Source organism: Osmia bicornis, chromosome 5, assembly GCF_907164935.1.
Source record: "Osmia bicornis bicornis chromosome 5, iOsmBic2.1, whole genome shotgun sequence".
Classification (NCBI taxonomy): Eukaryota; Metazoa; Arthropoda; class Insecta; order Hymenoptera; family Megachilidae; genus Osmia; species Osmia bicornis.
In genome coordinates, this window is record NC_060220.1 from 1,370,955 (window position 1) to 1,387,948 (window position 16,994).

The following is a 16,994-nucleotide window of genomic DNA, read 5'->3' on the forward strand; positions in this document are numbered from 1 at the left end:
GAGGGGGTGTAGAAGGGAGGCTAGGTTGCGGGAATATACATATATACACGTCAGGCCAGAGAGAGAATGAAACAGGGAGCAAATGGAGAAGTGCGGAGGAAAAATGTGGAAAAGTGAACAGAGCCAGAGGATGGGTAAGAAAAGAAACGAGTTTCTATGAAAGGGGATGGATAGAGCGAGAAAGTGATACGCCAGACGGAGATACGTGTACGATGGAAAATGATAGAGAAACGATGAGAGAGAGAGAGAGAGAGAGAGAGAGAGAGGATAGATGATGTTTCTACGGGGAGGGATAGGGCAGAAACTAACAGCCCCTCCACAGTTGCACGAAATAAAACACTGTGCCACAGTGTTCCACCCCGGGGCTTCGGCCAAACGGCGCGGCGCGCTTAGGCACGGCCACGCCCGCGCACCTATCCCATTGGCCGAACCCGCTGTTCCACCAAGATGTTAAGAGTTTATATCTGCTTGGGGTGAAAGGGGGACATACCTAACCGCGTACCCACCTACCTACTCACCCTCGATAAACTAAATGCGTATAGAAAAGCCCGACGCGCGTATCAGACGTGTGTATTTTTCCTCCTCTATTCCTCTCTACCTCCTTTACTCCGGCCGAAACGGACAAACACATTACTCTTTTATTTAGAAAAACCCGTTTCCAACGTTCAACGCACAATACCACCGATGCTCAGACGTTTTACTACTCTATGCTCCGCCTTTTGTTTCGACTGGCACTGTGTTTTTAACCCATGCACGCCTTCTTCGTCCCCTTCGTACCAAGAACGTGTCCCTTCTTTTCTCTCTTCTCCTTCTTCCTTCGATCACCGCTCACGCTTCCTCGCGGTTCGTTCTCTTTCCTTCTTCGTTTCGTTTCGTTTCGTTTCTTTTTTTCTTTCTTTTTTTTTTATTATTATTTTTCGGATCCATCGAGTTCGCTTTCTGTAAACCACACGGGCACACCGTCAGCGACGAGCCTTTCTTGAATCATATTCTACAATGAGCTTTCAATGGGGGGGAAGCCCTATTGTCGTCTCCACAAATGGCGACCGATTTCATAGTGATCTAATGTACAGATGTTATTTACCCCGCAATGAGAACGGAATAAAAGGCATTCTATGTATTAAACCGTTCTATGATTTTGGATCATTGTGTATATATATACATATATACCTACTCTTTACAAGGGCACAATGCACAAGGTACGGACCATTGCTCGTCACATGGTACTTCTTTCCTTTAACCGGACGAATTAAAGTAACCATATCTGGTTATTTTCATTTAAATATATCCTTCCTACCTATTGTTAAATACCGTCAAATTGCAGGTAATCCTATATCAATAATTGCAACTGTTATTCATTTTTTCAGGATGAAAGAGTCTAATGCAAAATGAAGGGGAAGACTGATCCTTGACCAATCACAGGAGAATCACCCTTCACACCCGAGTACATTAAATAACAATGAAATTTGCGATTCTTCGTTGAATTGCACGTTTGAACGCGTTCGATCGATTAATCTGCCAACGGGCGTCATTAGTAAAATCCAATGACGGTTTGAGCAACATTAAAAAGCTTCTGTGAAACGGGTTAGCCGTCGATATACCAGTGTACGCCCGACACGGACCATTTTTTTACTCTGGCATATCAAGCACTCAAAAGCGAACGTACACGCCGATGGATAAATCAATAAACCAATAGCTATGGTAATGCACACCTGCTTTCAAAGTATCAGCCAACCCCTCTACACATTTCCCTTTACGCGTTTTCCGATCATCGTGATCACCTCTTCTTTTTTCAATTATTACATTATTACAAATTTACACGAATGCAAATAAACAAATGTTACAATAATTTCAGGATGGTCGAATGGAAAATCGTAATCTGGGAAATAACGGATGATACAATAGAGTTCGAGCCTCTTCAGAATGTTTCCTTTAAAACGCTAAGCTTCTCCCACGATTCTTAACATCCTCGCCTTCGGATGTTTCCACAAGTATCTGATTGATCAACGGTAGCAGGTACACTTGCACATTGAATCTCCCCTACGGCTGTTTGCGTTTAGGGAGCAGAGATCAAGATCAAAATCGCGTCTGTATCGAGTTACAATGTTTGCCAACATCTACGATCGGCAACACCAAGGAAACAGCTGATCGAATCGCTTCTGATCGGATAACAGAGATTAGGATACAGGTAGTTGCTACAGGTAACTGATGATATTTGGGGGTGGAGTCGCCTGTTTGCTGATCAATAGATGTGATACTTATTTTAATTACATTAAAATTTTATACTTTAATCAATTTAGGGAAAATAAATAATCTCCAATAATCTTGATCTAATTTTTCTAATTTTTAGGACAGTGTTGTGCCATCAATTGACTCAATCAGGAATTGTCTATGTATTCAGAGAAGTTCCGAAAAATGGTGTCGAATCGGAACCGCCATAGAGATGGATGCATTTGCAGGGATGTGTAAGTTAGGGTGGTATTCGACGCAAGCATCGTCGCGGTCTCGCCGCGATCTACCGCGCCGATGAAATACCGTATGACTTTTTGACGTGCTTTTAACAGATTGAATTGAAAATGGCTTCCACCGGTCCCAATATATTCGCGAGGCCACAGATCCATAGCCTGGAAACGAACGGACAGACGTGAGAGACGAGATATATAATCTTTTTCTCTCACTTTCACACCTCACCGCAACTTTTTCCCTCTTTCTCTCCTCACCCTCTCGTGGATCCTTGGCGAAACGGTCGCCGGTTTAACCACCCCTACTACACCCTCGCTGGACGTCCACCTCTATTTCTCTCCCTTCAATTTTTGCACATTCGCTGACGCGGCACATTGCAAGCTGCGCCAAGCGGAAACGACGACCAAGAACAGCACCCACCGGTCACTCGACCCACCGAGGGTGCAGGTCCGCGTAAAAATAATGTCCCGGCTCATTTTTTAAAAGCTACCACCCAACCGCACCGGCTGCGAGAGAGCCGAGGTGGAAAAAAAAAAATAAAAAAAAATAAAAAATCGTGACGGACGTAGATATAGGTAGGTCGATATCACGGGGCGCAATAGCACAGGCCCGACCGGACGCCGCGATGAAACGGTCAAAGCTAAAAAGCTCTCTCCATCCGAAACCGGCTATATATTATCTACAACCCTTCAAACACAGAACCCACCGAGATCCATACATAACCCATATGCGTACACTCTTCTACACGTACCGTTTCTCTGCCACAGCAATCTCCTGCGTGTGCTGACCGGTCCTGGACTTAAGTCACCGTCTGATTACTAAGGAACCATGGACTCCACGTGCCATTAAACAGAACCGCCACTTGCTTCTTAATAAAGTTCCATCATAGAATCTTTGATGTTTAAGGTCCTTTTCTATACTTATTAATTGCAAAATTACTAATATTTCAATTGTAATTAGTGTCTGTTTTATAGGGTAGCTAATGAAACGTGAAGAAGGAATAAAGATACATTTTGGCAGAACCACGCGAATGGAGGTGTATAGTTGAAGAGGGTGAAATGGGCGTGGTTAGCAACCCTTGGTGAGACAGTGTCGACCAATGCCCGTACCCTTGGCCGATATCGCAACTGTTGCAAACGCAAGCGCCGTCAGGGTTGTTCTTGTGAAACTCTGGTGATAGGTTGATGTGCAAGGCTGTTTAATGTAACGGGCGCAGACTCGACTTAGGGGACACTGTTCCAAAAGGTTACGCCTCGAATTCACATTGGTTATGCATCAACCCGTTCTTCCTCAAGCATTTGCAACCCCTACTTTTCTTAATCGTTAAATTTGGTAACGTATGTCAAAATAAAATAAAATAATTTCCATTTCTCATTTATTATTTATTATTTCCTAATTTAAATTAATGTAATATAGTTGGTACAATGATGTCGTTATCTACGTCACAGACTTCCGGTTTCGAGGGATGGTCGCTTTGGAACATAACCAGCGACGGCTCCTTTGAATATTTCTTCAAAACGTACATCATGGTGTCGATAATTTGCGTGGGACTGGAGTAAAAGTATTTGTGCTCTTTGTCGGCGTCCCTGTGCTTGTTGTAGGCTTCCTCGATAAAACCGCCGTCAGCTGTGTAGAACAATATCCTAGGAACGTATTTTCCATCGGGTTGGAATTTTTTCTCGGTCAGAATCGGTTGACCCTCAAACTCTACTTTTACCATCACGAACCTGTGATTCAATTTGTTACTCGATAACTGGTCTTTATTGAAAGTGACATTATCCTTTTTTTTAGTTTGCAAAACAACCCCTTCAATTATGCATGATTAAATAATTAATAATAATGAGAAATCTTAACGTTAATATTGTATTAATAATCTAAGATACCAATTAGGAAGTTTAAATAGATGGGTTCATCAATTGCGTGCTTATTAATTAATATTTTAAGATAATAAGAGGAAGAAGCGTTTACCTATCACTAATATCCATTAATCGGACACATTTCGCAAATTTTTCCTTCAATCTTTGACAAGCAGGACAAAATTCTTTATGAATCATTAAAAATACAGGCTTTTTAAGAGTCTTCGCCTCGTTAAAGCCATTTGAAAAGGATTTCCACTTGAACAACTGATCGAAGCCAGCATCGGAATTCGTGTCTTTCACGGTAAGGATATTGTTCGCGACAATGTCGTTTGCTAAGTTAATAAAATTTAAAGAACTGAGGTATTTGATGCATTGAATCATAACTTCGAAGGAAAATGTCTCATCTAATTCTGTCAGACGATGTAAACAAAAGAAGTGATGCCGATCGTTTTATATTTAGAATTTTTCATTAAAATATTAGCGAGATAAAAGTATTCTCTAATTCAACTATTCCGACAGTATTATAGCACTTTACGACTTCCTTTGATTCTATTTTATTAGAAATTTGTCAAAATCAGCACAAACCGGCAAATTGTTTTACAAATTCGTACTCACATAAATTGTTTTCAAATTCGATGCTAGTACTATCTACTCGTAAACGGCGGAAACTATTTCCGGCAGGAAGGGGCTCCCAGTGCCCCAAGCGATTTCGAAAAAAGGCGACACTGGCGCCATCTATCCGGAAACCGCGGAAACTATTCGACAAGTAGTTTCAGCGACCTCTTAATAGATGGCGCTAGAGTTCCTTCTTCTGGAGGTCGGTAAGTCGGTAAGTAGTTTCAGCTTAAAGAGCGACACTGGCGCCATCTATCGGGAAACCGCGGAAACTATTCGACAAGTAGTTTCAGCGACCTCTTAATAGATGGCGCTAGAGTTCCCTCTTCTGGAGGTCGGTAAGTCGGTAAGTAGTTTCAGCTTAAAGAGCGACACTGGCGCCATCTATCGGGAAACCGCGGAAACTATTCGACAAGTAGTTTCAGCGACCTCTTAATAGATGGCGCTAGAGTTCCTTCTTCTGGAGGTCGGTAAGTCGGTAAGTAGTTTCAGCTTAAAGAGCGACACTGGCGCCATCTATCGGGAAACCGCGGAAACTATTCGGCAAGTAGTTTCAGCGACCTCTTAATAGATGGCGCGAGAGTTCCCTCTTCTGGGGGTCGGTAAATCGTTGAGTAGTTTCAGCCGTTTTTGTACAGATGACGCTAGGATCGAATTAAAAAATTTTTTAATTATTACGTGCTGTTGACGTTATAAGTAAATCGTCGTTTTGAACATGGCCTCGATGGAGTGCGCACTGAAAGACGAGGCAAGTTCAGGAGATATAACGCAAGTGCCAGTGTTTTCAGACGAAAGGATCAAAAGGATCGAAGAACAGGAAACATCAGGAGATCCGTTGCAATCATCCTGGACATTTTGGTTGGGCAGGTAGAAGGATTCTTTTCAGTTTTTTAGTTTTACCCTTTCAATTTCTGCAGCAGTTTTGTTTTTTTATTTGACTCGTTCGTGAAACGTCACAGAATATACGAGTTATGTTTTTCCGCTGATGTCAGCGAATTATTTTAAACTGCGGAGCAATTAACATTTACATGTTTATCGTTATTGTTCAATTAATGTAATGAAAAATGATTCTGAAAGAGTTTATAAAATTGACAGAGCTATTTCTGCTTCAACTGTTGAGGAATATAAGACAAATTTATTGAAGATCTATACTGTCAACACTGTACAAGGATTTTGGGCTGTTTTTAACAATATACCAAGTGTTAAATATATACAAGTAAGTTTGTATACCTTTGCTATGTTTGTAAACAACTTATCTGTACTTGTTCATTTATTTCTGTTACAGGTGAGATGGAATTATCATTTGATGAGAGATGAAAGATATCCATTGTGGGAGGAACCTGTTAATCAACACGGTGGAACATGGAGATTAAAATGCCATAAATCAGATACTGTATGTTCTAAATCTTATGTTACTTACAAAATCATAAGTTCCTTATGTTTTTAGGAAAAGATTTGGAAAGAAGTGGTGCTTGCAGCTATTGGAGAGCAGTTTGATGAATGTGTAGCTGAAGGTGATGAGGTTTGTGGAGTAACTGCATCTGTAAGGGACAGAGAAGATGTTGTTGATGTAATTAAAGTTTGGGTTCATTGATTGATATATCATAAAGTATACTATTTATGAAGTTTCTTCTTATTTCCTTAGATTTGGAATACAAATGCTACTTTAGCATCAAAAGCTACTGTCTTAGAGAAAGTTCAATCTCTTCTGCCTAATATAAACTGCACAAAATTCTATAAACGTATGTATATTGAAATTATCAAAATTCCCGCATTATTTATTATGGATTATACCATTAAATTTGAAGTTCTTTTGCAGCCCACCAATCGCATCATGCCTATGGTCGCAGTTAAAAAGTTGAGAAGCTACAAAAAATCTCAAATTGTTGATAATTATTAATTAACGTTGTTTTAATACACAGTTCTAATAACCGTATATAAATTGTTGATATTGTAATTATAAATTGTGAAATACATTTTTATATTTATTAATATGCTTACTTTTTGTTAGATCTATCCATTTGATGGAATCAGAATATTTCATTAAATAAATTTCACCTGTGTAATAAATATTAAAACACGATAACTCGTGTTGAATAACGGAATACCTGTAGAATTTTTAAGTACATTCGGAAAGAAATTTGAATCCGTAACCGTATATCCATAAAACCAATTCGTTGGCCGACTAAATGGCGCCAACTTAACATTTTACTACTTTTCAATATTCTTCAGTTAGCCGACTAAATGGCGCCAACTTAACATTTTACTGTTTTTCAATATTCTTCATATTGACGTCAATACCCTGAAAAGTTTACTTGTATTCGAATCACCATTAAACTAGTTCTAAATCGTATTCAAATTACGTCCGGCATATATGTAAATGTTATGTAGTTTACGATAACTATGTTCGACAAAATATGCGAATCTTACCTATCCCTATGTGTTCCATCAAAAAAATTATATTATGCAAGAAGTACTTTCTTCTCGATTAAATTTTTATGTAAATTTTGACAAAATTTCAATGATATTAAATCATTACGTACAGCAATATCAATCATCAGACACATATGTTTGTGTTTATGTAAAAAGAATTCATGAAAATATAATAAAAATTCGCATTATTTATAAAGATAACATACAAGAAATATCTCGAAATTATACAGCAACAAAGTTTCGATTAAATAATTCTGTTCCGAGAGTTGTTGACTCGAGAAGTACAAATGTGTTGATGGTTTCGCGTTACACGACGTCCTTGCGTACAACCTTGCGAATACATACGCATATGGCCAAGATTGATAAGGTTACGTTAATTGTGTCAGCAATCTTAAGATGTATAAGATTAGCAATGACTGCACCTATAATTCGTCAGTCACTGTTTACAATCATTTAAAATTCGATACATACGAGAGTCTGTGTATTTAACATACAATTATATAAAATGGTATAACTATCGACTATTATGCGAATAAAATATTCATCTTTAACCAGTCTAGTCTCGCGAAAAGATGGAATTTCCTGAATTCTAAATAGGACAGCCGATAAGATTTGCGTAGGTTTCTACATATTCGATTCGTTATACCATTACACGCTTTTGAAATTCCAAAGTTTATCATCAAATTTATTGCACTCATATGCAAAACTATCCGAGACGGAACTTCATCATTTATTTGTGACCTACGGTCACGTACGAATGATAACAGTACAAAACACGTGTATAAAGCAGATAAAAGAGAGAAACCTGTTTAGTGGAAAACTTCCACGCGATTCGTGGAATTCGTAATATTTTTTTTTTCACACGTTACGCTAACAAAGAAGAAGGAGAAAAGAAAGAAATACGGATTCGTTTCGTACACGAAACGACAGATAAATCTTTGCTGTTATAACTTGGTGACTTGATTTCGCGATAATTTATTTTACGGATATTCTTCGACAACCTTTAAAGGCCGAACAAGGAATTCTAACAAAAAAAAACGTGTAATTGTATCCTGACGATGAGCTTGTAGACGCCCACTACATTTTAGTTTATCCGTTAACAAATTACCATACCAAAACGTCATGCCGATCCTCGGGAATTTTTCAGTCGTTCCAGTATACTCGTTAATCAATCCTTAACAATGTTCCGTAGACCGATAGGTTCTGCATTCTTAAGCGGCGCCACGATTCTCACGTCATTCCGGGCGCCAAAAATTTTACGCATAATTATCCTGTTCGCTGACACTGTCCGTTACCAATAACAAACCGTAACTCATTTAATACCGTATGCATAATCTGGATGATAATCAAAATACATTTATATGAAATTTTTTCCTGTTTATGTGACATCTGATAAATTTCATTTTGTTGCATCGTGCATTATTATAACTCCTCTCTATGAATTATTCGAGAGGTAAACATTCCTGCAAAAATGTCAAATGGCACCGATTGAATTTATAAAAGAATTTTAGTAAATGTTATAAATAATGATATCGTAACTTCAATTATTCAAATGCTTACCATCTAGTTTCATTTATCAGTCGCGTTTTAAATATTCAAATATAATACAACATCCTTCAATTTGTTTTGAATCAATGACGAAGCCATTATAATAGTTCCAACATGTTTGATGATCTTTATTATAAAGTATTTCAAAAATTAAGGATCCACTTGAGTATGCAGTTACGTAGATGGATTTCAAGGAAACCATAATATTCGGCAAAAATGTCACCATTGAACTACTTATACGATCAGCTTCCGAATTCGTTGCCTGCAAGCAAAATGAGTCATAACGTGGCATCATGATGACGATCAATACATTTTTGGAGATTCCAAAATTTCGAGAATTCGAAGAATCGTGACAGATAAGATTACATCTGTGCGAGCTACTCTAAAATTGAAGATATGCGTTTAAAATATATTTCAAAAAATTTTCAGTCATCAGAATTTGTTTTTCAGGGAAACGATGAGCATCCGGTGGTTATTGCGTCGACCGGAACGAATTCCACACCTCTCGATCTCGGATGACCGTCCAATCGTTGCGATGAAAAGAGGAAGCGATTTCCATTCCCTTTTGCGCTATACAACAAGTCCATTTCCTCATCATGATCGTCCTACATTCCATTCGGATGCAATTCTAAAATCCTCGCACCGGATCGTTTACCGTTCTTCCATAAATAAATCAATATATCTAGAAAGATACAATAGATTTATTCAAAGAATTCGAATGACAAATTCATTTGATCGAGCAGAACCCATTACGATTCAACGTTTGAAATCAGAATGCAAGATGCGTTTGTGGGAACTGTTTACTGTTTCATGGTTCACCAACGAAGAAAAACGATGCTCGGCTTGACTGCACAATTTTATTGTTGGATAAACTATAAAAATAGTATTCTACGTTTTAACGGAGACAAAATATAAAGAATCTTTACACACCAGCAGTATTTTTGTTATTCGTATGATAATGCTAGAAAAAAAAAATGAATGAAAACGTTGACGATCGATGAATGCTATCAGTAGTTTGTCATCGATTAAAAATCAATCAAGATTTATCAGGAATACCCTTGGCCTGGTTAGTGTAATTTCTGCTCAGCTGATCCGTGAAATGTATAATGGAAATTTATAAATCAGAGGTGCAGAAGGTTAACGCCCGTGAGCATCCAGCCATTCCAGGTTACGGACGATTAATTGATTTGGAAAGTAGAACATACTTGCCCGTCGAATCACCATGTTCGACTTTTCTGTCATTCTATTTCAAGAAAATCACGGTAATGTGAAACCATCGTGAGTCCTAATCAGAGAGAACGGTATATTTTAAAACAATGAAATCGATATATCTAATATCGTATTTTACCTACTGCAATGATTTTTCTTTTAAATACAGTTTTAAAAGTTCATAGTTCTAGAACCGTTGAGATAGATCTATTCTTGTACATAGGATCCGAATGACATAATAGCAGGATGACTGCATGCTGACTGTTAAATGTGCAGCGAGCCTCCAAGTAATCAAGATTACCTGGAACGGTGTGGTAACAGACACACGTATACATCGTGGACGTACAGCGAATGATACAAGGTTCCTCATTCCATTGTGTATATGCCTGTGCTGGCGCGAATTCATGTGCGAAAGTCTGCGGCATTTTAATTCTCACGTTGGTCATCGTCATAGAAAAGTGCCGTCGCCTCTGTTCCGGCTTGCAATGCGTTATTGTTTTTCTACCATTATCATTAACCCATTAATACCGAAAGTTGCAGCTGCGCAACGCATTGTTCCATCCTACGATCACAATTATTTTTCTTCTTTCAAACGTCTTGGCAAATATTTCTATAAAACGTATCAGAAATATAAATACAGAAAAACAGTATAACAATTGTTCTGTACTAAGAAGCATATTGGTTAACTAAAATACCGCGAAGGACGTGGTTCTCTGAAGGACAGGATTTTCTAAGGACTTGTTAGCTCAAAGTAGCCAAGAGAACCGGATGAACAAGATTGGATTCTTTCAAGGCAGATTTCGAACCAGCTTCCTCTCCTCTACGGTTGTATTACTTGTTTCCAACTGTGCATCTGAAAAATGTTATGTTACTTTAATCAGATGTGTAGCTTGAATCTTTAACACGTTGACTACCAGGCAAACGCTATTGAAAATTTCATTAGATAATATGTTTATTTCTTTTAAATTTTATTTATTTTCCGAATATTTTGTTATTTCCATTAATAAAAATATTTCTAATTAGATAAGTAATCAAATTCCTAATAATATAGATAATGGCTTACTTTGACAATTCAAGTGTCACCCAGATATGGGTGACATGGTATTCAACGTGTTAAATGGAAATACATTAGTTAAGTTGTTGCTTTTAAAGATAAGCGACCTAATGAACTTACGTTTCAATGCATCGAAGTCTTGTAACATGATTAATAGGATACAAGAAATATAAAAACATATATTTTTTTTTAAATACGAGTCTGATGGACCAAGGGAATTCTGTTCGAAAAGTAGAAGGGGTGGGGACTCGAACTGCGCAGACGTCACGCGCATAAGAACATATAATCAGGGACGCAAAGAAATCAAGCCAGTTCGCAAACAGCTTACGAACAGAGTGGGCTGTATCGTTCTTACATTCGTTCATTTGTGGCCACGTGAAGTTTCTAGCGATAATCGTGTTATTAATATTTCATTTATCAATAAATGAAATATTCAATTGATATTCAATCCTTGTAATTATACTCTCGTCGTCAGTTTGGTGTTTGTAATACAAACACTCTTGGCTCGACGACCACTGATTTTACATCAATAATATCTGTGCGATAGATCTACGTATCTAAACTAACGGTACGTGTAAAAAGAGTGTGCCTGTAAAGTAAAGTGAGGAATTAAAAATGAGCAATCTGAGAACTTACGTGCTCTTTGCTGCTATCCTAATATTGGGATGCCATACATTATGTGCCACTGCTTCCGCGATACCAATGTGGGAATTCCTTTCGCGAGATGAGAAAGTAAGTATTGTTGAGCATCTAATCGTCAAATTTAACATTTATACATAAGGTTTGTTATAGTCATTTTTATACGATACCAACGAAGCTGAAACTTTCACTTACCAAAATTGAAATTCAGTGGATTCATTAAAAATGCTCTGCTTGATGTACTGTACAGTCGAGTACAATAGCACTGACCGCGTCTCGGACGTTGACTTTTCTCATGACATTGTGCTCTTCTTTTTGCGTTACATTTGCTATCTATTTCACGTTGTTTTTATATAGAAACTGGATGGTTCATCGATGATGCTGTAATACATTAACAACTACTCACTATGTTTTCAATAATAAGATAATGGTACCGCCTGAAATGTTTCAACTGATCGCCAAGTATTTCGATATTGACCTTAAACCAAGTTAACCTTTATCACCATTATATCGCTAACCTTATTATATCCATTAGCCATTATATCACTACAAAAAAATAATCTTTAATCGAATTAAAGTTTGAAATAATAAAAGATAAATTAGTATTATTTCGGAATACTGAAATACTTACTGCCTTTTCGCAACAATTGTTTATCTTCTATTCGTTTAAACTTTCTCTTACTTCGAGAATTCGTTTGAAAATAGTACCATCGATCGACTAGTAAATCGACCATCGATCACGTTGTCGATCTATGTAGGTCACCGCCAAAGTAGTACTTACGTGTATTCTCACTTTGTCAAGATTGAAATTTACAACAATACGAAAAAAAAGAAATAACAGACGCTTTTTTAATAAAACAAATTCTATAATTGTGAAATTGGTCCCATAAGAGATTACTCTTTCGAGTGTAAAAATCCTCCTCGATTTGTAATCGATATACAATAAATGTTAAATTTCGATAGGGTCGATAGGCGTGTTACAGAAATGTCATTAGATATTCTAAGATCGATTATTCGCGTAATCGAGAAACCATAGATGGAGCCAAAAGTGTGTAGACATCGAATGTTTCGGTCGGTGGACAGAATTTCTCATGACGAAAAAGAAAAAAGGCGCGTATCGCAATCCAACCCGATACGTGATGTACGACAGGCTGCGACGGGAATATATATTTGTTTGTTATAACCATCGTGTCCGATATCCCGCGTGTTACACATTGCGGAGTTTCACCGGACGCGCGCAGAATGCATTTGTTCTTAACGAATGGAAAACAGCTTTCGCGATCATCGACGCATCGTAAACGGGGGAAAAAAATATTCATTGTCTCCCTTTTAATTTTCCTCGGACAAATTAAGTTCGACGACCCGAGCAATGGCGGCTCGTAGCTAAAATTAGTGGGGGTGCTGTTCCAGAAAATTTTTAACCTTTGTTTTAAAAAACCGGCATTGCGGGAGCGACAGTGCTCTCTCTCCCTCGCAGCCTCGCGTGCGCATGCGCACACAGTCAAACACCACGCCGCTAGAACTGTGAAGCGCATACAAAAATTTTTCTATCTTTTTCATGAATGTTATAAAGAAAAAATTAAAGAAAAAAGGACGCCACTGGACCCGAGTATCTTTTGTAACAAAAGAATGTTCCATTTCAGATGAGCTACCTGTTCCGAGTGTTCAGTCAACAGGTGGCCACATTCTGTGTTGACTCTTCGATGCCAGATTGTAACAAAAATTTATTGGTTTCTGGTCTTCGAAATCTGGCTAATATGGACGATAATGCTCTCGATAAATTGGATCCGTATCAACGTGATGCAAAAGAAATTAGTAAGTTTCATACCCTATTATTCCCGAGTAATTAATTTAATCTCATTTGAATGAACCCGGCATTTTCTGATTATAGTCTGGGGTGCAATGGTAAAGAATGGGTATTCAACGAGAGTCGCTCATGAACCGAATGAATCCTATTTTGCCACCGGTACCGATTCAGTAGGTATGTGATAAATTAAGAAGTTGACTATTGGTAAGGAATAACAGTCCTGGATATTGAAAATAAATTCTTTGTGTACTTGAATCATTTGTTGAACGATAGGACGATACTCTTTCAGCAGAAACATCTCCAACGATCGCATAAAGTTCATTAATGCGAGAGAAAGTTCTTATCGATAAAAAAAATGAAAGAAACTTGCACGAGCGAGACTAGCAGCCTCTGTAGCGAATATTAACGGAGAAGAATATTAGTAGAGGCAGTTTAACGGCGATTAATCATTGCATTAACGCGTTGACTGCTGCAGTGAAAATGGGCATTATTAATAGAAATAATTAATTTTCAAATTTCAAATGTCAAGCTTTTAATTTGGTACTATTGAAAATAATATTTTTCTACCGTTTTCTTTTAAGTATCAGAGCGCGTGTAATTTGCGATGCCGGTCACCGGTGACCCCCATGGCATTCAAGGTGTTAACCATGAAAATCGGAGCTGCCTCTGAACTCGATGGACAAGCAAGAAGAAAATAACACTTGCTCGATCTACGTGACCCGAAATAGATGAAAAGAAGGCGCTGCGAGAAAGTTCCAGGCGTCCCCGTTGAATCGTGCACGTTCCAGTAGAAAACTTTTTATTTTTTTCTTCAACCAAAGTAGATCGCGTTCGATAGCAAAACGCTCGTTTTCGATACGACCGGTCTCTTTAACTGCACTTTCACCCGATCTTCCGAATAAGTCGACCGTTTACGGAAGTTTTTTTTTCGGTAGCTTCAAAAAGAAGAAGAAAATATAAATAAATTGTTCAAGTTCTCTTGTACAATAGAGATGGTGAATTTTTATTTTCTAACAAAGCCATGAGTCATTTGACGCGACGTTTTCTTATTTGTTATTCTTGTAAATTCCTCCGCGTCCCTTAGAAGAGCCATTCAACATCTGACGGAAGTAGGAAGTAGTATCGCGACGGATTGAAAATATTAGACATCGAATTATCATAATGCGAAGGTCACGTTTCGCTAAAAAGTATCACTTCCGATCCCGTCTACGTAACACGAATGCGTTCAGAGAAGGAACGTGCTGAAAATATTTATAATCAATTCAACGATTGTGATGAAACGTGTATGTTACGTTAACGTAAATGGCTAATAATTAATGAAATTCTACCGATCAAACTTTCAAATTTCATCCGCGGTTAATTAATTATGCAGCTATATGTACATTCGTTTAGAAACAATTTTACATTTGCATCCTACAAGTTACTGGAAATATAAATTACTCGAACCTTGAAATTGATCATATATCTATCAGAGAAGAAAATATCTTTTTTTGTTAATAAAAAATCTTTATTTTGTTACAGCTACTAGTGGGAGCGAAACAAATGGCTTAGGCGAAGAAACGATATCAGAGCATACAGGGCCCTATCTAGTGGGACCAATGGTAATTCGTGTGTATCCGGATGGTCGACCAGTTCCAGAGGATTCCATGCGCCCTTTGCCCCAGGATGAGGACATCAAAGAATTCAGACATCCTCGTGTGCCCTCAATCGAGGAGATTGAAGCGAATAGAAACGACTTTTATGAGAAACAATCGAAAGGAAATTCGTATCCTGTGAGAAGGAATAATCGCCAAGCGTACGAGGAGTCTCCTTGTTTTCGAAAAGATGATTCTTTATTTAAAAGACGATTGCTTCAGGAAATCGTAAAGCGTAAATTACGTTATTAGCGATAAGCAAAGGTATAAGCTAAAGCAGCTTCATTGCGGATAATTGTAATTTATTTTGATACTAGAACTGTTAGGAATGAGGAAAGATTCAGAGCGGTTTGTCCTGAGCGTTTTTCTTTTTGTTAAGAAAAACTGAAAGGTAGATTGTAGTTGATGGAACAAATTAGAAACTGAACCATCATATTTGTCCCATCAAATATTCAGATTAGTGCAAGACTGGTCTTTCATGATGCAGATAGAAGCAATGATTATTTGTTACACATGATAGATAAGATAAAATTAATTCTTAATATGAGTTCATTAGGTAGTATCATTTTTTTATAAATTTGTACGTTAAAGCATTTGTTTATTCTGAATATGTTGAACGATTGGACAGCAGAATGAGTGAAGAGTGATATTTTTTAATAATTCTAATCATCAATCATTTATTAGCGATAATCTTATAAAGTTAGTGGTGGTGAGTTTAAAGACTGCTTTTGCAAACAATACTCATTTATTTTCAGAAATATTAATAATCATGTTGATCTTTGAAAATATTTAACATAGATTGTATGATGACGATTGGTCGGCAATCAAATGTCTTACTTTTGCTTTGATAATTCCAAATTAGAGTGCGTTATAAGTATTTTAACATTCATACTCGATGAATGAATATTTCATACTTCTGTTTATCCACAACTTTATACACATTTATAATCGCCGACCATGAATGGTTCTAATCGTGTGCTTTCCATTCATTTCTTATTTATTTCATCATCCGTAAAATTATCATTTTTCAATAGTCTACATATTTCTGTTATATTCTTTTGCAATTATACTGTAGCTCGAAAAGGGTGTTTTTGTTGTATGAAGTGTATTTCAGGATCATATAGTACATTTCCAAACTTTCTTCTTTAAGATATACTCTCATGGTTCAAAGGAACTTACCTCGCTAAAAATTTATGTTAATTCTTATGTTGACTATTGAATTTGCGTATGAAATTCACATAAGATTAACAGAGCACATTTTCATATATTTGATAATCTTCGTGTTGAAATTTTTTTCATCTTATTTCTTCAGATGATCGTTTAAACGATAAAACATTTTTCTTACGTATAAGATTTGCATTGTATGTAATAATGACTATATTGTAAAATTTATGTAATATTGTACAAATTTATGGTTTGTATGGTGCATATTTAGTACAGTTAGAATTTCTTTAATTCTAAGTATCCATATATTTTATAAGTATGCGTATATACAGTAAATTTTCTATAAAAAATTTTGTGATGAAAAGAAAATGAAATGATTATTAACAATGTTTTTAATTTGTATACACGGTTCAAAATAAAATGTGATATTTGATATTTCATTTCTCAAATCGCTTTTAATTTTAGGTGGTAAATAACTGTTCAATTATTATTAAACATCTAATGTATGTAGAAATATGAATACGGTGATTTGAATTTAAAATTATTCCCGCTATTCTTCTCTATATGTT

The 16,994-nt window shown here is 37.0% G+C and overlaps 3 protein-coding genes and 2 long non-coding RNA genes across 18 annotated transcripts; 3 read left to right on the forward strand and 2 right to left on the reverse strand.

The window, feature by feature from the left end:
• Window positions 1–1,110: 1,110 nt before the first annotated feature.
• Window positions 1,111–3,830, forward strand: LOC114871091. Its single transcript, XR_003788496.2, has 6 exons — window positions 1,111–1,199; window positions 1,368–1,701; window positions 1,856–2,201; window positions 2,351–2,465; window positions 3,231–3,369; window positions 3,438–3,830. It is a non-coding gene; the product is annotated as an uncharacterized LOC114871091 (long non-coding RNA).
• A 35-nt stretch (window positions 3,831–3,865) lies between these two features.
• Window positions 3,866–4,703, reverse strand: LOC114871124 (thioredoxin domain-containing protein 12-like). Its single transcript, XM_029176624.2, has 2 exons — window positions 4,432–4,703; window positions 3,866–4,190 (listed from the first exon to the last, which is right to left on the reverse strand). Exons 1-2 carry the CDS (start codon window positions 4,701–4,703, stop codon window positions 3,866–3,868), a joined length of 597 nt encoding a protein of 198 aa, XP_029032457.1.
• A 918-nt stretch (window positions 4,704–5,621) lies between these two features.
• On the forward strand, window positions 5,622–6,929 carry LOC114871053 (eukaryotic translation initiation factor 4E type 3-like). The gene is made up of 6 exons (XM_029176472.2): window positions 5,622–5,804; window positions 6,033–6,153; window positions 6,223–6,330; window positions 6,385–6,507; window positions 6,583–6,679; window positions 6,757–6,929. Exons 1-6 carry the CDS (start codon window positions 5,653–5,655, stop codon window positions 6,789–6,791), a joined length of 636 nt encoding a protein of 211 aa, XP_029032305.1. The 5' UTR covers window positions 5,622–5,652; the 3' UTR covers window positions 6,792–6,929.
• LOC114871056 lies at window positions 6,207–12,810 on the reverse strand. 13 transcript variants are annotated; one of them, XR_006829418.1, is made up of 12 exons: window positions 12,452–12,810; window positions 12,016–12,366; window positions 11,818–11,931; window positions 10,823–10,980; window positions 10,271–10,737; window positions 9,849–10,203; window positions 9,421–9,600; window positions 8,931–9,180; window positions 8,484–8,833; window positions 7,046–7,239; window positions 6,358–6,478; window positions 6,207–6,277 (listed from the first exon to the last, which is right to left on the reverse strand). It is a non-coding gene; the product is annotated as an uncharacterized LOC114871056 (long non-coding RNA). The 13 variants fall into 13 exon arrangements; XR_006829425.1 differs by lacking the exon at window positions 7,046–7,239 and having other exon boundaries at window positions 12,016–12,153; window positions 12,227–12,366; window positions 12,452–12,807; XR_006829421.1 differs by lacking the exon at window positions 7,046–7,239 and having other exon boundaries at window positions 12,016–12,201; window positions 12,299–12,366; window positions 12,452–12,806.
• Window positions 11,764–16,751, forward strand: LOC114871052 (rhythmically expressed gene 5 protein). 2 transcript variants are annotated; one of them, XM_029176470.2, is made up of 4 exons: window positions 11,764–11,913; window positions 13,464–13,635; window positions 13,712–13,801; window positions 15,149–16,751. In XM_029176470.2, the coding sequence occupies exons 1-4, from the start codon at window positions 11,797–11,799 to the stop codon at window positions 15,511–15,513; spliced, it is 744 nt and encodes a 247-aa protein (XP_029032303.1). In that variant the 5' UTR covers window positions 11,764–11,796; the 3' UTR covers window positions 15,514–16,751. The 2 variants fall into 2 exon arrangements, with proteins under 2 accessions (XP_029032303.1, XP_029032304.1); XM_029176471.2 differs by lacking the exon at window positions 11,764–11,913 and adding an exon at window positions 12,858–12,930.
• The last annotated feature ends 243 nt before the right edge of the window (window positions 16,752–16,994 follow it).